Consider the following 20,275-nt stretch of genomic DNA (forward strand, 5'->3'; position numbering starts at 1 on the left):
TTGTGTAATTTTCATTGAAAACTTAAAACATTGCAACCATATGTGAGCTAGAAGTCAATATCAAAATATAAAACACAAAATCTACATTGCTTTTTACTTTGGATTTTCTTTCACTTTTTTTGGTCAGTGGCAATATTTCCAAAATGGGACATGCTGTAGCTATGGCAGTTTTTAAAGGGGTTATCCAGCATTAGAAAAACATAGCCACTTATAAAGGCTATGTACATCTTTTTACAATATAAATGAAAAATAGTCACCATTAAAATTTCCTACCACTTTGTTGATGTAGAGTCTGTGCAACTTTTTTACATAGCTAGTTGTTCTGCTGAATTTGAAATAGATTTGACGGCACATAGCTTCTATCAGTTCAAACAATACATTCTAGCACATAAAACACTGAGTACTTTGTTTACACAATATATTTTATCTTACAAATGCAAATGCTGCCGATAACATCCTTAATTCATAATTTTTATAAATTAAGGGCAGTATAACAAATCAATAGCAAAATCTATGTAACAGTGAGTGTAGCATAGCAGCATAGAGAAGTATACAAGCAGTATACTAAAACTAGCAGTTAAACCCAAATAGAAAAAACATTGGAAACAGAATGTACACACGCGACACATATAAAAACATAAATTGGAGAGTATAAAATATAAAGCTCCTTATGTCAGCAATTACAGAAATTCCACTGTTTTAAAGACATTGAATTTTTTGTTGGCATATGTGTTGGAACCATAGCATAGTGTATGATAGATACATATGCTATACATGCTGTTTTTAGTAATCTGGCATCATTTCCACCAGCTCAAACTCATTAATGTTATTATTTATCCATTTCCCTAAATATGTGGCACTGTCAGCACAAACAAAAGCTCTTCCTACTTATACAGTGATCACGCAAATACAAGCAATGTCCTATTCAAGTAAAACTACACGTACAAACATTTACAGGGCAATATTTGAAGAATGTCCATTTATTTTGCCCTGTAGAGAAAAAAGGGAGGTGTGCTGGGAAATGTTTTCCATCTTCTTTCCATTTTGCAGGATTAAGAGGAACACAAATACAACCATGTAAACACTTAGCTAAGTGGTTAGCCAACTTCTTCGCTAACAATATTACATGAGGCTAATAATGCAGGTGATCCAAGAAGGCACAGCAGTACATTGGAAGGATGCCTTGACTCTTCAAAAGTAGACAATAATCTGCCAATAATGGAAGCTTCTTTATACTATGAGTCTGGCTTCACAGATATCATTGGCAGCAGAGCAGGATTAAGAAGAGGCATCCAAATTTCTGAAATGACCTGCAAAAAACATAGACAAATAGTGAACTAAACAAAAAAAAAAGTAGATCAATCACAACCATCACTACTACTTCTCCCCTTTGCTGCTAAACACCTTCAGACTCAAACTAATCAGTAGTTTATTGCATCATTTTGTTGCAGCAGAGCCATCTAGTGGCTACAGCAACACATGACTACACAACTCTAAGGGTTTATCCAGTGTAACAAAAACGTGGCCACTTTTGCACCACTCTTGTCTCCAGATTGGGTGGGGTTTGAAACTCAGTTCCATTGAAGTAAATGGAGCTTAATTGCAAACCACACCTGAACTGGAGACAAGAGTGGGGCAAAAGTGGCCATGTTTTTGTAGCGCTGGATAACCCCTTTAAATATACCAAGTCCTGCAAAGTACACAGTTAAACACCAAAAATATACATATTCTCTTAGGGGCACCAAACACTTTTTTTTTTCACCAGGGAAGGGGAACCCGCAGCTCACCAGCTGTTGCAAACTACAGTTCTCATCATGTTTTGACAGTCAAAGCTTTGACTCTAGCTGTCCAGGCATGATGGGGATTGTAGTTTTTCAACAGCTGGAGGGCTACAGGTTCCCCTTCCCTGTTTTCCACCATCAACTTAAATCACACCCCATATTTGCAGGCTACAATCTTCTTTCTAGAAAACTTCAAGACAGAGAAAATCTAGTATTTCCTTCTTTTCCAATACAATAATTTCTTTGTTCCAAAAACATCTTAAATTATGTCCAGTACACAAGTAAAAAACATATGTTAACATGCTTTTGGATTAAAGGAATTCTTGTATCACAGAAGAAGGAAGTGCAGTATTTTATCTGTCTTGACATTTCCTGTGAAGTTTTATCACTTTAGCCAGTGGCCATGTCTGAGAACTCCTCCCATCTTGGCTTCAGTCAATACAGAGACATTGAGGTGAGAGCAATCCTTCTTACAACCTTCTCTCCTTTATTTTTAGACTTGCGTTTGGCATACTGTATCCACCAAGATCTGTTTGGCATACTGTATCCACCAAGATCTGTTTGGCATACTGTATCCACCAAAAACATATATGCAAAATATAGGAGTTAAATAATCTGCATAGGTTATACAGCATGCTTAAAACATTGCCCAATAGAATTTAAAGGGGTTAGGCGTGAGGGAGAAGATGACTTAAAGAGGTTATCCAGCGAAAGTCTCTCACTTTCAAATCAACTGGTTTCAGAAAGTTATATAGATTTGTAATTTACTTCTATTTAATCTTAAGTCTTCCAGTACTTATCAGCCGCTGTATGTCCTACAGGAAGTGGTGTATTCTTTCCAGTCTGACACAGTGCTCTCTGCTGACATCTCTGTCCGAGACAGGACCTGTCCAGAGCAGTAGCAAATCCCCATAGAAAACCTCTCCTGCTCTGGACAGTTCCTGTCATGGAGAGAGGTGGCAGGTGACAACACTGTGTCAGACTGGAAAGAATAGACCACTTCCAGCTGATAAATATGGGAAGTTTTGAGATTTTTAAGTAGAAGTAAATTACAAATCTAACTTTTTGAAATCTGTTGATTAGAAAGAAAAAGATTTTAGCTGGATAACCCCTTTGAGCGATTTGTTTCCCAATGCTAACTACCTGTTTTCCCATATGCCGGAAGGTATACGTCTGAAATGCGGAAATACGGGAAGTTTGTGCCAGGGAGTAGAATGCTTGAGCTGTATTTTGTTTCCCGACCAAATTTTATTGGACACTGTTTTAGGTATGCTGTATAACCTATGCAGAACAATTTAATCCTACATTTTGCAAATATGCTAGTATGAGATCTTGGCCAAGACAGTACAATTGAGCGTTTGCCCGTTCATTGGCTGATTGCTGGCCTTTCTACTGTCACACGTTTAGGTTTTTAATTAAAATTAAAGCGAACCAATCACCTAAAACACTGCTATAACGCTTTTGAAATTTACTTTATATTCTTGGCGTCCTGTATGCAAATCCGCCGCAAGTAGTTATCCTGGCGGTGAGCCGTCGGCATCTAGTCACGGTCCCCTGGACGATCCTGCACGTTCTTCACGCCCAGGGGTGTGATTCAAATGAAATAATAAACCTGACATCATTCAGGGGCGCACCGTGCATGCGCAGTACAGCGGTCCGGATCCGCGCTGTACTGCACAGGTGCAGAATAGCCTCTAACTCATTGCCAACGATCCAGCAATGAGTTTAAGGGTATTCTGCAACTGGCCAGTACAGCGCAGATCCGGAACCGCTGTACTGCACATGCGCGGCTTAGTAAGAACGAGGGTGCACCGACGTGGTGCACGGCGCGCCCCTGAATGAAGTCAGGCTAATTATTACGATTTTTAAAACATTTTGTAAAATGAAACTGGCTCAGTTGCCCCTAGCAACCAATCAGATTCCACTTTTCATTTTCCAAAGAGTCTGTGAGGAAGTGGAATCTGATGGTTGCTAGAAGGGATGGTCCGAACCTGCCGAGGTTATGATTCCCGCTGTCTTCCACCTCGGTGAAGAGGGTGGATACAGTGTGAGGACCGCCTGGAAAACTGGGATACAGCCATAGCCATAGGCTGTATCCCAGTTTTCCAGGCGATCCTCCCGCTGTATCCACCTGCTGCACGGAGCTGGCAGACAGCTGGAATCAGATGCCGAGAGTTCAGGTTCATACGAACCTGAACCTTGGCAGGTTCGGACCATCCCTAGTTGCTAGGGGCAACTGAGCCAGTTCTACTTTACACCATGTTTGATAAATCTCCCTTTTAGTCTTTCCTTGATGACCTTGTCCTCCATTTATAATCTGCTCCTGGCTTTGGCTGTAATAATTGCAATTAAAAACCTGGCTAACACACCCTTACATAGGCCAATTGGGGAATCTATTTCAGTATAAATGGTTTAATAAAAAAAAAAATATGGGTGAGACATTTTCCCTAAAGTGTTATTACTTCTTCCTATGGTTGCTAACCACTGACCTTATAGATGTATAGATGGCTTCTCCTGGAGTCATGCATTGGCAGACAGATCATGCGATTTGTCATTTAACTTTTCTCTGCTAAAAAGGAAAAATAAGTAATATGTTAGTAGCAAATCTTAACATGAATATACTGTATGTGTCATATATATATATATATATATATATATATATATATATATATATATAGTATGTGTCTGTGTATATATATATATATATATATACACATACACACTGTATATACACACAGTAATGCCTTAGATTACTAGCATAATTAGTTCCGGGACCGTGCTTGTAATCCAAATCCACTCTTAAAGCAAAGCAAATTTTCCCATAAGAAATAATTGAAATGCAGAAAAATTATTCTACACCCCAAAATAATGATTTATTATTCAGAATAACATGTAAAACAAATGAAACAAACATTTAAAAACAGCAGAATATGTGATAATATAAGTTACTTTACAGTAATGGAGAGGATTGGGAAACACAAGGGCAGACAGAGACTGCAGGGAGCATGGAGGAATGAGCAGGGCAGATGTGAGCACATACATGCAGCACTCTCTGTCCGGGGAGAGAGGGGTTACAACTATGGAGAGATTACCCCCACAGTCCTGTCCCCTGATGCAAGCCCCAGCCTGAAGTGGATCTGCTATGATTTGTAAGGTGAGGGAGACTTCCTGGGTCAGAGTACAGTGCTGTAGACCCCGCTATACAGACCATGTCCCTCCTCCACTCCACCTCCCACCCAATACAGGGAGCTCTTAAACCAAGTTACAATTTTGAAAAACTGTGAGCTCTTCTTGCAAAACGCTCTCAATCCAAGTTACTCTTAGGGTGCGTGCACACTATGGAATTCCCGCGTATGACCCATGGCGGAATCAGTCGCTCGTACCCGCACGCGGCGTGTGCATCTCTGCCCGTGCCATAGACACTATTCTATGCACGGGCGGATTCCGCCGAAAGAATTGACATGTCATACGTGGAATTCCGTAATGTAAACGCACCCTTAAACCAAGGCACCACTGTGTGTGTATATTTTATATATATATATATATATATATATATATATATATATATATATATATATATATATATATACACACACACACTCTCTTATTTGAGGTTTTTATCACTGTTAATAGTATACTATGGAGTTTGTCATGGCTCATATCTATTGTACTGAGTGAACAGGGTCTTAGAATTTTCTATGTTGCTGTTCATTTGGTTATTCCTCCTGGAAATGTATGTATGAATAAAAAACTGTGTGTTATCATTTCTCCTCCTAAGGGCTCGTTCCCACTGAGGAAAGGTAGCGGAATTCCGCGACGGAATTGTCCGCCGCGGAATGCCGTTAGCCTCCCGCTCATAATGGGAGTCTATGGGAGGCGCACGCTCCTGCCCTGTCCGCGCTGAAGAATGAACATGTTCATTCTTCAGCGCGGACAGGGCAGGAGCGCGCGCCTCCCATAGACTCCCATTATGAGCGGGAGGCTAACGGCATTCCGCGGCGGACAATTCCGTCGCGGAATTCCGCTACCTTTCCTCAGTGGGAACGAGCCCTAATAGATTGTGTCTTTATTTTTACAATGAACAATCTCTTGTACAATGGACCTGGTAGCATCAGCTGATCTCCGAGTATGTATGAGGACATAGAGAGGGTAGAGATATCTGTTGGCCAATCTAATGGCCCGGATTTATGCATCAAGCAACCAATCAAAGTTTAGCCTTTGTTTAACAAAACTGTGATTGGTGCTGTGTGTCTGAGACAAAAACAGATAGATAAATAAGGGCCAATGTATGTGGTCAGCTTTAACTCTCATTTCCTTCATAACATTATATCATCACTTAAAGAGGAACTAATGTATAGCACCAGGAACGCTGAGGAGGAAGGTATGCCCCATGAGGTTATGGTAAACTCTGCTCCAGAGCACCATTAGGAGCACTGCCACGTCATCCGGCCCTCCCCCTTCATTGATAATCATTAGAAGGGGTGGGCTGGATGACGCGGCAGTGCTCCTAATGGTGCTCCAGAGTGGAGTTTACCCCAACTAACAGCATGGGACCAGCGCCAAGGAGGAAGGTAAGACAAATACCTTCCTCCTCAGTGTCCTTGGCGCTATAGGGGACTATCAGCAGGTTAGGTGGTTCTCCTTTAAAATCTCTTGAAAATGAAAAGTGCTTTTTAATTGCATAAAATATATATATATATATATCCCCCCCCCCCCTTTAAGAATTCCTGGACATCCCATGCAGTACAATCCACATTCAACACTATACACTTCTGTCTGCATAGAAACCAGCATGGAAACAGTGAAGTGTTTGGACTCTCCATAACCCTCCATGTTGTTATCCGATTACTTTCCTGGCTAATAGCACTGACTACAATAATAACAGTAGATTTGAGAGCTGCTGTTTAGCAATGCTCTAGTATGTGCTTGTCGGTAAGACTATACTTTAACCTTACATTCTCCTTCTAAAACTTTGACAAAGCCGCTCACTTACCATTCCATTACCGATACAGCAGTGCTGTGAGTCCTCTGCTTGCGATAATAGCGACACAATACCACGGCTATTACTATGAAAATTATTACAACACTGCCAACCCCGATTATCAGCGCCAGCAACGTGATCTCTGAGAACTTCACTGTGAAGACAAGGAGGGCAATGCCAGGTTACTGAGAGCCCAAAACAGATGTACAGTACAGCAGTTCATAGAAGGGCCGGCACTCACAAAGCTAGCATTGTTATTCCGAGAAAGAAGTAGCCTGCTGGGAAGTCAACTGATACCACTTTTTTGTAAAATAAAGCCACCATGGTCCAGGTTTTCAGGTCCAGGTTTTCTGATATATACGCTTTAGTATTTACGAGGATAAAAAACAAGGCTAAAGCATCTTTTCCTAGAACTCTTTGTTATGTAGTTCCACTCTTATTCTTTAAGGAAATCTATGCATAAATTGACAACTGGGTGTTACCTTTCCTCTTGTCAATAAAACATATCCACAGATGCTCCCAGCAGTCAGTTTTGGCATTGACAGACTATAGAAGGATACATCCTCAACATAAAGAATGAGAATTTCCAGCACATTACACAACGTAAGTTCCGTGGCAACCATGGACGTTGTGACAACGTCCGTGATTCCCACTGAACTTACGTAGTAGTGCTGCCTTCTGAGGGAATCATGGCCAGAATGTATACACATAATTTACACTCCGACCAGGATCCCTAGCGGCACCGTAGAAAACTGACATGTCAGTTTTCTGCGGCCACAGAAAACCCTGTCAGCGCACACTACGGAGCAAGCGGTTCTGGCCGCACGCTCTATAATGTGCAGTGAGGAGTTCTGATGTGGGTGCACGGATGCGCCAGCATCAGAACTAAGCGGCGCTATTCAGAATGATCTTTTCTGAGACCGGCGTTCCGTGATCCAGCCGGGTCACGGGACGGCCGGTCTCATAAGTAGTCTGCACATGGCCTTACAGAAGAAATTGCAGAGTAATGGACCAATGCAGAATTCTATTATATACAACAACAGACATGTCAGAACTAACAGGCTTTCTTTTGCCAAAAATAAACTTTCATTTCCTTGTCAGTCTAGGTACTGTGGCGAAAATCTTTTTCTTTCAAATCAACTGGTTTCGCAAAGTTATATAGATTTGTAATTTACTTCTATTTAAAAATCTCAAGTCTTCCCATACTTATTAGCTGCTGTATGTCCTGCAGAAAATGGTGTTTTCTTTTTTTGACACAGTGCTCTCTGCTGACATCTTTGTCCAAGCAGCAGCGAATCCCAATAAAAAAAAAAACTCTCCTGCTCTGGACATTCCTGTCTCAGATAGGGGTGGCAGCAGAGAGCACTGTGTCAGACTGAAAATAAAACACTACTTTCTGCAGGACATACAGCAGCTGATAAGTATGGAAAGACTTGACATTTAGAAAGAGGGTCTTAAGTCTCCTGTGCACGAGCACCGCCATTACATTCATTGTCTATAGGTGCACTAGTGGATCCACCAGGTTGGTCACTAAGGCTGGCCATGAACATGCCAAAAGTGTTGGTTGAACCTAATGATTTTGGCAGGGTTGGCCGTCCATGTGTATGGTGGCCTCCAGACTTTTCCCCAAGGGCAGACGTCAAGAAAAAATACGATCAGGCATGTTATAACTGCACAATCCTTTTGTTTGTGAGAAGATATGGCCGGGTTAAGAACTTTTGTTCTCTGTCAGTTCCATAGACTTTGCAAGGTAGGTCAGTACATATGCCTCAGTGCTGTTCCATTCAACCTCGAGACCCCCATTTTAGTGACCATAGATGTCCCAGAGATCACATATAACCTACTCTACGTATCAGTGATTAATATTCTAAATGGAAAATGAATGAACTAAAATTAAACATGGCGTCATCTTTAAATTACATGGATGTTCTAGTGACTACTTGCCTTGTTCAACAACGCTCACCATAATCTCTCCCATTTCCCCATGAACATCTGGTGGATTCTTTACTTGGCATAAGTAGGTTCCATTATCTTTCTGCTGAATGTCTCTGATAACGATAGATGCGTCGCCACGATTAGTGTTTCCATCCCAGAGTGCTCGATTTTGGAAACGGCCTTTATTTGGAGGATAGGGCTCTCTATGGTAGTAAAACACCTAATGGGGTAAAGACAGGATAACAAAAAATGGATGAGCTGCTACTAGAAGGAATCACAGATTTAAACAAAGCGAAGCAAAGCTTACTTCAGCATTCTCTTTTCATAGATTCCAGACATGGGGCCAAAAACATGATGTTAACCTACACATACGGAAGGATGAATGTGGCCATTCAAACTGATAGGTCCATAGTTTGTCCATGATCACGTACATCACTATGAAACATGTGAAAGCAGCCTAAGGCCCAGTACACACTGCGGAATCCTGCCTCTAGTGTGTTTGAATGGGAGGGCTCTCTCGCCTCCGCTCAAAGAATTGACATGCGGAGAGCGGAGGCGTGCAAACCCTCCCATTCAAAGAGATTAAAGGCAGGATTCCGGTTAGGAAGTTTCCGCACGGAATCTTGGCGCTAATTCTGTAGTGTGAACTGGGCAGGATTCTCTTGTCTAATGAAACCAAGACTAATTACTTTGGCCTTACTTCTAAGTGGCATATCGAGAAAACCAGGCACTACCATCACCTGCCCAATACATTCCCTACAGTAAAGCATATGTTAGCATCATGCTCTAGGAGTGTTTTCAGCGGCTCGGACAGGGAGACTGATCAGGGTTGAGGGCTCAATGGAGGAAAGTACTGGGACTAAGATTTACCTTCCAACAAAAAAAAAAGGCCCTAAGCAGCCAAGACAACACAGAAGTGGCTTAGGGACAAATCTGTGAATGAACCAATCTCTGGGGAGACCTCAAAGGTAATGTGTCATCAGAAAATGACTTATTGTTTAAATAATGTTTTTATGTTAAACATATTTTTGAATACTTTTTGGTGATGTTTTTTCTATTTTTTTTATCTATATTATAAAATAATCCTGAAATCTGGCAGTTTTCGTTCACTAAAAACTAAGGGGGCAAAAACTACACGATTAACGGTACATGTTGATGATTCTCTTCCAGTTTGGATGTATATATGTTCATTTCCTTATATTGCTCTGTGCTTTGACTTTTACGTCTTTCTAGTTTCTAGTAATTTCTTGCTGAATTGCAGATAATATATGTATGTATGTTGTGTCTTTTTAACTATGTTAATTAGTATGTATCACTTTTGTATAAAAAGACAGTAAGGGTCTATTCACACGTCAGTATATTTTCCAATCCGCAATTTTGAATCCGTAAGCAATCCGCAATTTTTTATCCGTATTGCATTTACGTTGCATCCGTAAATACGGACCCTATAGAGTTGTATTGGGTGTGTCAGTTACTGTCCGTACTAGGGCCTGTCCTTTTTTTTTTTGCGGAACGGATTGCAGCCCAGTACACAACACGGATGTGTGTATGGGTCCATTGAAATACATTGGTCCTATTTTTCTGCCGATCCGCAATTGTGGACAGGAACAGGATGTGTGAATAGGGCCTTAGGCGTGATGACATTAGGGCTGTGACAAAGCACGCTGTGATGTGCGAAACAGCTGTTGCCTATTGCTCATCTGCTACTCATGTTTGTTGCCACATGAAGGAATAAAAGAAATTAGTATTTTGCTAATACTGCTGAGTGCCTCCGCTGTTCCCTTGTTGAGTACAATCAAAAACTAAGTACACTCAATGATGTTTCACATTCGTCTCAAGGGGACAGACTTTGTCTATTGTAGTCTATGTCCATAAGGCTTGCTGTAAAGCACGTCACTAAAGGCTGTTAAAAACAGCTCAGGCAAGATGGCAGCCCATAACAATGCACAAAAAGTGAAATTAAAAAAGTTACAATCAAAAAATAGAAACAAATTAGAATAAAAGAACAAGTTTTAGTATCTGACTCTAATCTAGGGGACACATTCTTTGTGTACAGTGCTGTATGCTTGAGGATATCTGCAAAGAAGATGTTACGATAGGGACAGGATGACACAAGGACAAGCGAGCCCTAAAACTGGCACCCACCCCACTGTCCCTACCTACTTGCCTCAGAAGCCCTAAACAGCAATGGACAACTGGACAGCAAACCCTGTACTCAGCTAGGTGCAAGACAGAACAAAACAAGACAAACACACACAATAAGGAAATGTCAGAGGTCCGGGTCAATAACAAGCAACGCAGTACAATACAGAATCCAAGAGGATAGTCGAACAGTCGGAAGTCAGATAATTACAAAAGCAATGCAGGTAATAACGCTAGGTCTAGATAAACTAGTAAACTAGGCACTATGGCAGGCAAGGACTGAGGCAGAGGGAAAGATACTTATGGAACCTAGAGTCCGAACCCCAGAAGTGTTTGGGTCTGAGGCTCCAGGTCCGGCCCAGGTGCTGACAGCTGACTGGTGTGTTAGCTGTCAGTCAATCAACACATATATCAAACACCTTATGCCGATCAGCCGGAGCTACATCTACAAGCCCTGTCGCATGCTTCCCCAGAGCCAGGAGCCCAGCGCGCGCCTCGAGCCCTAAAAGAAAAATGCCCCCAAATACCAGTGTGCAAGACTGGAGGCTGGAATTCCTTTAAGTGAATACTGGGTCAATGGTTTGGATGCTTATGGCAAAGCAAGATTTTCATTTCCCTTTTTTAACATTAGCAATGATTTCCGACATTCTGTTTTCTCTTTGTCATGATGGGGCATTGGGTGCAGAATAAAGGGGGAAAAAATAAGAAAAGTGAAAGGGACTGAAGACCACATGCATTGTATGTCCACAGAAACCCAGAGATGCTTTTCGTCATAAATATCTTTCTCACTAGCTAACCTGCTCCAGGCAATAGATAGCATCAGAATGGTTTCTCTGAGCAACTCTGCCATTGTTTGCCCTTGTTTTCATACAGGAACCCAGAGACTCGTCTGACAGGTTCATACATGATTTTACCATTATACCATTTGCTAAACATAAACCAATTTTAGGAAAGTGTGACGGCTGTAAGAACATAAATAAGGAACTTCAACATAGATATACAAAAATGTTTGGATGTCTTTTAGTGTGTGTGTGTGTGTGTGTGTGTGTGTGTGTGTGTGTGTGTGTGTGTGTGTAATTCTGTGAGGGGAAGCTCATACACAATCACTTAAAAAAACTTGAGACTTTTTTGGCAATTTGCAGTGGCTCCTGGGAAGAAATGATGCAAAATAGCTTTACTCGTTAGTGCCACCTACCTGCAGCTTGGATATAGCCCTATGTTTAGAGGAGTTTTGATTGAATGATAATCCCAAGTCATGTTTTAAGGCTTTCTAAAGGGTCACACAGTGAGCTGGCATCCTAACAAGCATATGTACTTAAATAAGAAACAGAATTATTCTTCAGCCCAGCATCCATAATCTCTGTACAACGTTTTCGGTATTTCTTTTCTATACATCCCAGGTATGGTAATTCATTATGTATATGGTACATTACCCGTAGGCATGCTGGAACTGTTGTATTTGTAACATGTAACATGGTAACACATTCAATTGCATTTATTTCTGAACAGACAATAAGTTTCCTTTTAAACACAGTTCTTATTGTTATCTATTTCTGAACCTTGCAAGGCTGCTAGATCCGGACTAATCAAATTATCTTTGTCCTTTACAGACTTCTTTTTTTCACAGTAACACGGACAAATAAAGTTACATTGTGTTGTATGTGTAGACGCCAGGTAATTCCAGTCTCCTTTTTATTACGAGGAATTGTACACAAATGTGTAATCCCTGCAGTAAAGATGTCTATTCACTTTTGACTGATTTACATATCTGTCTTTTCAGCCACCTGTTTGTACTCTACCCGGCTGTTAACTCACTATTAAGTGGTGTGTCCTTATGTGTACACTTTTTGTGTGTTATTACAAGGGACTCGTGACATTTTTTTTTCCAAAGACCTTGATTTCAATTGTGTTTTCATTACTTATCAGCCTTGTCCAGTTCACTTGCTGTACTATAGTTGCTGCTACATACAGTTCAACCAATGCAAGCACTGTTCCACTATAAACAATAGAGAGGCTATAGAGCTTTTACTAGCACTATGACCCTTCCAAACAGATGATCAGCAGAGGATACACCATTGGGGCCCTAACACACAAGGCAATAATCGGCCGATTATCGCTCTGTGTAATACAGACAACAATGATCATCAGCTGATCTGACCTAAAATCATCGTCTGTCACGCTCATATCGCTACGTGTTGATAGGGTTAACCTGGATGATTCAAATTTCTTGGTTATTTCTTTACTTTGAATACATGGACACAACAAGAAATGTTTTGCTTCATGAACTGTTTCTCAGAGACTTTTTTATCAGTTGAAGGCCTAACTGACTGTCTGGTACACAGGGTTCTGGGAAAGGAGGAAGAGACATTGTTATATTAACAATATATGGTAAACAATATGTTTTACCAGCCTGACTATGCAGGATAGGAAACAGCTGACCATCTATGGATTGACCTATCAGAGTCTTGTGACTTGAAACCCCTCCTATATTGAAAGTTTATATTTCATGTGAATACACTGCGCATGAGTAATACCACCCCAAGTTAACACAAAACAATAAAGGGGGCGCTTTCCAAACTTTCGTTACTGATACGTACATCAGTTGTCTGTGTCTGTGATATTTAGTTGTAAGCAGAACTGCAGCTGCTAACTCTAATTGGGAACCATCCTATCCTGGGGAGTGTCTGGCTTCATAAAGACAGGCAAAAGGTTAACAGTGTAATAGCGATGCACGGCCGATGGCTGATGACCAATCAATGGCCACAGCGGTCCTGGCCACTAATTGGCTACACGGCCTGTCAGTTCAGAGACCGCTCTGAAGCTACAGTGGCGGCTCTGGGAAGCTAGCAGAGGGTAGAAGAAAATCTGCGGCCATGGAGAGGTACTGTACACAATTTAGGGGCAAGGGTTGCACCGATATTGCTAACAATGTCCGTGAAACCCTTGCTAAACGATTATAGAGACGTGCAATAATTTAATATAATGGTATTAAATCACACTATAGGACAGGCACCTTACATAAACATCTCCTTTTGAGAAAGTTAGTTTCTGCTTCTCAAATAAGATATGCATTGCTGCAGGTACATTACTATCTATACAGTATCCCACTGGGATGTAAGGCAATAACTGCTTTCAACTGGAGGCATACAGGCTTTTTGCTTTATAACTTTGTAACACAGCCCAAAAAAGTGTTACTGCCACCAACATGTTTTGTGTTTTACTGTTGAATACCATGTCACCAACAGGGATAGGCAGTCAGGGAGTAACCACTGTGGCAGTCTTTCATGCAACACTATTGACAATACTGCAGTTGCAATGGTAGCCATAACTATATGACCACTGTTAAAAGGGTTGTCCAGCGAAAATATTTTTCTTTCAAATCAGCTGGTTTCAGAAAGTTATGTAAATTTGTAATTTACTTCTATTTAAAAATCATGAGTTTTCTTAAACTTATCAGCTACTGTATATCAGTTTTTTTCAGTGTTACACAGTGCTCTCTGCTACCATCTGTCCCAGACAGGAGGTTTCTATGGGAATTTGCTGCTGCTCTGGACAGTCTCTGGCAGCAGAGAGCACTGTGTCAGACTGAAAAGAAAACACCATTTCATGCAGGACATTCAGTAGCTGATAAGTATGGGAAAACTTGAGATTTTCAAATAGAAGTAAATTACAAATCTACATAACTTTCTGAAACCGATTGATTCGAAAGAGAAAAATATTTTTGCTGGGTAACCCCTTTTAGCAAATCATCTTTTGGTTACTTTAGTTTTAACATGCACAGGTAGTTTGGATAAAGGAGTATGCCATTTTATCATAACATTGGGACATAATTGACAATCACCAAATGTTTTAATTAAAAATAATTTACAACATATAGTGATGAATATACATATAATGGACTGTGACACAGCGCGGGCTAAGTAGCAGCACACATATAACATGGAGCACCAGGTTTCCCTACATTATACATCACACCTCATGCTACACTAACATTCCTGCACACATTATACACAAGTCAAACAATAAAGCATTACAGACCATGATGCCTATAGTGACAGCACCCTCCAGAATACAGGATAGGATTAGATCAGGACAAAAATCCACCCTGTTCAATCCATAGTTAGGGCCCTATTCCACGGGACGATCATCGTTCGCATAATCGTTAACGATAAATGATCCAAACGACCGATGAAATCGTTCATTTACGTGGAAAGATAATTGTTCTTGTGGTCGTCTTGTCGTCGCTATTGCATTCGTCACTACTGCGAACGACTTTTTATTCAATGCGAACGAGCAACGATAAAAATAGGTCCAGGTCTTATTAAACGATCAACGATTTCTCGTTCGGTCGTTAGACGTTAACTGCTATTCAACCGAACGATTATCGTTTAGATTCGAACGATTTAACAATAATCTGAACGATAATCGTCCGGGGGAATAGGGCCCTTAGTATGACTGAAAAAAAGACACAAGTTCAACAAGGAATGTTAACCTATCTTTTTGTATCTGATAAAGTTGACAAAAGCCTTGAGGTTGCTAGATATAAAGGCCTCATCTGTATTGTCCTGCACTGTACAGCTTGGTAATAGGCTTTTGTTTCTATCTTATCCTCTAATGTATTTAAAAAGACAACAACCTCAAACACTAAACTCTATAACAAACAGTAAACTCTATACAAAGAACATCTGACCATAAGGCCATACACATTACCAAGTGTAAATAGTTAAACCAGTCTGGTCCATCCGATAACTTCATCTCACCTAAGTAAGCCTTCCTGACACCATTACTGCTATCACTGTCACCCTGCACTGTCAAATCTTAGGGTACTATTACACAAAGCAATTTTTCAACGATAAACGATTAACGATAAACGATCTCAAACGACCTGAAATTGTTCCCCCACAATTACATGGAACGCTGATCGTTTCTTATGATCGTTCTTGCGGTCGTCTTGTCGTCGCAATTGCGTTCCTCGCTGCTGCGAATGACTGAACGACGTCTTATTCCATGCAAACGATTTGCAAACAATCAAAGAAAAAAATAGGTCCACATTCTATTTCTCGTTGGTCGTTTAATCGTTTTCTGCTATTACACTAAACGATTATCGTTCAAATCAGAACGATCTAACGATTTTCATACGATATTCGTCCCGTGTAATAGGGCCCTTAAGCCTCATTCACACAATCCGCATTGAGAAAAAATAGGATTGTTTAAAAGTTGTTTTTTTAGGAGAATAACTGCATCACCTGCCAAACGGACCCCAGGACAGATCTTGGATTAAAAGCAGCTATCTGACGGTACAAGTGGTTTGGGGCGCAGACACAATAAAGGAAATGTAAACTTGCCGCTGTGATGTCATAATAGGGCACAGGGAAGGTTTGTCCTGAGCAAGTAACTCATTTAAATGTCACCTTAGGAGACATATTATTCAGTACCTTTTCATAAATTACACGTGAGGATATAGGTCCTATTGCACCCAGCGATTACCGGTCATATTACCGTCTGCTAATTGCTTGGTAAAATAGCTAGAATTGCACGATGTCGGCTGATTCCTGTGTTTCAATATGTTGAAAAATTCTCCAACGATAATGACGGTCTGCTGGCCGTCACTCTGGCAGACCAGCGCTTTGTCCTATGTGTTCCCTTTGAAGATCGTCCAGGGAGGTGTCTGTGCGTGTAATAGCGCCAGCAGTGAGCAGGGAACAAGGAGCAAGCGAACGCTGATCCTCAAAAATACAACCCAAAAAGAAATAAAATAAAAAAAAATGCTGAAAAACTAGACCAAAAGACATTATTTTCTATCCATTTTTTCAGTAAGTTTTAGGCCATTTTTGACCTATTTTTGGATCTATTCAGATGTGTTTCCCCGCATTTGTAAATGATTGAAACCTTTTTGTAGGTTTTCTTTGCTCCAGCAAATATAGTTATCAATTGGCAAAAGAGCTGTTTTTGGGGGGCAAAAACAGACCAATAAATGTGTCCTAAATGGCCACAAAAAATTTTTTTTTCTAATTCTATGGCTGTAAAATTTAACCGGATGGGAATATACAGCCATTTTTCTATTGAGTTCAGTTTTTAAGCCATGAATCACACATTTATGGGCAGGTTTACCTCTTAAAGGGATTATCCAAGATTTGAAAAAGCACAGCTAGTTTTCTTGCAAAAACAGCACCAACCCTCTCCCCAGGTTGTGTGTGGTATTGCAATTAAGCCCCATTCACTTCAATGCAAGTAAACCCCATCCAAACTGAGGACAAGAGTTGTGCTGTTTCAGGAAGAAAACAGCCCTGTTTTTTTAAGGCTAAAAGAGCGCATTTTTAAATAACTAAAGGAGAGGAAAGGATTTGTACTTGTCATGTTTTTCTAGCACTTGGCAAATACAGATTTGTGTCTTGGATTTTATATTAGTTTCTGCAGGGAATCGGCACAAACCTTATTTTAATTGGCAATCTGTTGTGGCGTCTCCCTTTGCAGAATAAGTAAGTGTTTATTGCAACAGAGCTGAGTGACACATGTACTCACATGCAGGGAAGGGAAAAATAAATCTAATCACGACAAGCTGGACTGGTTTACATCTAACCTTCTGCAATGCATCATTATAATACACAAATAAGCCAGTAGAAAAATGCTTGTGCACTTACAGACTCATCACTGCCCCCCGATAGAGGCCGGAAAGTCCAGGACACGGTCACTTCATCACCCACTGGTTCAGAGGAGCTGAAAGTACACTTTAGGCGGGTATCTGTTCCATTCTTAGCCTGGATCTCCCGTGAGGTATATACTTCCATTGAGGAGACTGAGCGAGAAAGAAATGATACATGAGAATCCACAATGATGATAAACTATAGCACCTTATGGAAGAATATGATGCCTCAAAGAGGCGCTATAAGGTCGCGCTCCACAATGTCCATGCTAGTAGCATATCTGTGAGCAACAGTTCTCACATTCACAATATTTAAGTTGAACTTATCTTCTTAAAGTGGACCTGTGGTGAGTGTAGAAAAATAATAAAGTTTGTAGCCTTGGGTGCCCAACACTGTTTTTATGTGGTTGTTATGCCCTTGTTTCTGAGGTAGAGGGATTGTTTTATTTGGCTGACTATGTGCACTTGTCCTGGAATTGTCACATGGGTGGAAACATTACTTTAAAAAGTGTAAATCAGCCTTGGAGGATGTGACTATGAGCCTGGAGGGACATGGGTCATCTGTAAAGATGAGATTGAGGGGGCAGTAATCAGGGCGGCGGAGGGTTAAAGGGGCCGGGTCACATACTGGTATCAGAATAAAAATTCTGCTGCGGGTATGTAATCCCATTCAACTTCACTGTACCAGGATTCACAGCGGATTTTGCTGCAAACTCGCTGCGTGAAATCCGCTGTGAATCCAGTATGTGTGAAGCTATCTTAAGGAAGGGTTCACGCACAACAGATCCGCAGCGGATTTAACGCTGTGAGTTCACAGCGAAATCCACTGTGGATCCCTTCACTCTCACTTTAAATTCAATACGATATAGGGCAGTGCACTGGTTGGCTGAGCGGGATATCCAGACACCGGGAGCCCACAAAGCTAGTCGGAGCGCTGACCCGGTAACTTATGCAACAGGCCACGGGGGTTAAGGGGTCTGCCTTTTACTTACTTGCAGCGGGATGACAATTCCGCTGCGAGTATGTAATCGTATTGAAAGTGACAGTAAAGGGATCCGCAGTGGATTTCGCAGTGAACTTTAAGCGTGAAATCTGCTGCGGATCTCTTACGTGTGAACCCATCTTATACTTTACTTTTCCTTAACACCCACTCCTGGCTTAGACTACAAAAATTGCATGTTATTCTAAATATGGTGGAGAAACTAGGTGTAGCGCGAAACAGATACACATCTTGATAATGTGTGACTGGTCATAGCGTTATATCTGCAATATTCAATGAAAAGGCTGAGTCACAAATTAACCAACATCAGCGCTGACCCATCCGCTGGTCAGAGTTCACACTTTCCAGTGTGGGTTTATAGTGAGGTACAACTTTGCAGTCACTTTACATATTATATTAGGGAGTTGTATTATCTGGGAACTTCTAATACAGCATATATCAGACCATGAGTCGGAACAATTTCCATGGAAATGCATGTGAAATCAATTTTCCTAGGATATATATATATTGTGACTAGTGAAAAGAGACCTTAGACCAGCCCCTCTACCTATAGCCTCCTGTTATAGCCCCAGCACTGTAACATTGAACACAGTGTAGCCTCTGCATGTAATAAAGAGAAACAAACTGGAGCTCCCCTTTAAAGCCACAGCGTTGTATAACAGGATTACTTCATAGTCTATGATGCACAGCAACTTTGACGTAGCAGCTGTTAGGCTTGTATAGTCTATAGACTAGACAAGACAAATCTGCAGATAGACTTTACAGAGAATAAACATTAGGAGAGGTTGCAGCAGCAGTGCCCTGGCTGACTGGTCAGATAGCCATTATCTGTACACTCAGTGGTCAGAGTTCAACCCCTTCCTGCAATGAGTCACATTGTAGAGTACTGTGTTACAGTGTAATGATAGGGTTAATAACCCCAAATGTAGGTTGGAATATTTCATTGCTTTTCATAGATCCCATCGTGCAGAATAAGTAACATGAATAGACTTACCTGCAGCAAATAGGACTATCCGGACGGCTAGACCAAAGGAGCTGAGAGCAGTCATGGTTGTAGCTGTGAGTTTGGAAGCCTGTCCCTCCAGAGGAATGCCTGTACAGGTTCAGGGGAGTGGTGTTCCCACCTGTAGTGGTGGCTCCAGTTACATTGGGAGGAGTTACTACTTACATGGAATCTCTTACAGTCAAACAGAGGAGTGACGGTCACATTCAAGACTGAATAGAATGAGGGAAATAGATTGTCACGAGGATGTGACCTAATCCTGACCACATAGTTCTCTATTGGGTCACTACTATGTCTCCTTGCACTTATAGGCTGACTGCTCATATAAAGTGTCATTGGTTATGTATTTGTATTTAGAGTGAATATATGTAAATATGGCTTACACTAACTAAATTTTGGTGTATATCCTCATTCATGAGGTTATATAGGGCTACACAGCAATTTAAGCCGTGACAGAGGACGTGTGACCAAAAATCACCGTATCGCACTACAGCTAAAGGCAGACTTCAACCGCCACAGTCAGTTACATGAAATCCATCTTAGCTCTATTGCTTGTGAATGCTGTGTCGTAGATACGAATCCTATTAACAGACCTGAATATAAGTGCTGCAATTTCTGCGCCAATAATCCTGGCAACATTGCATGGCTATTGGTTAAGTGGGGGGGGGGGGGTTTGGCTGATTTCAGAACGTATTAGGGACACACATGTGGAAACGCAACCATATGTGTTTTGACAACAGATTGAACTTACAGATGGCTGTATCCATGTTTTCCAGGCAGTCCTAGGGCT

At 41.0% G+C, this 20,275-nt stretch overlaps 1 protein-coding gene across 1 annotated transcript; it reads right to left on the minus strand.

Annotated features, from left to right (window-relative positions):
* Positions 1-404: 404 nt before the first annotated feature.
* LOC138768966 (myelin protein zero-like protein 2) lies at positions 405-19,673 on the minus strand. Its single transcript, XM_069947073.1, has 6 exons — positions 19,477-19,673; positions 17,481-17,635; positions 8,707-8,917; positions 6,775-6,916; positions 4,271-4,350; positions 405-1,310 (listed from the first exon to the last, which is right to left on the minus strand). The coding sequence occupies exons 1-5, from the start codon at positions 19,529-19,531 to the stop codon at positions 4,302-4,304; spliced, it is 612 nt and encodes a 203-aa protein (XP_069803174.1). The 5' UTR covers positions 19,532-19,673; the 3' UTR covers positions 405-1,310; positions 4,271-4,301.
* Positions 19,674-20,275: the final 602 nt, after the last annotated feature.

This window comes from Dendropsophus ebraccatus, chromosome 12 (genome assembly GCF_027789765.1).
Source record: "Dendropsophus ebraccatus isolate aDenEbr1 chromosome 12, aDenEbr1.pat, whole genome shotgun sequence".
In the NCBI taxonomy this organism is placed as follows: Eukaryota; Metazoa; Chordata; class Amphibia; order Anura; family Hylidae; genus Dendropsophus; species Dendropsophus ebraccatus.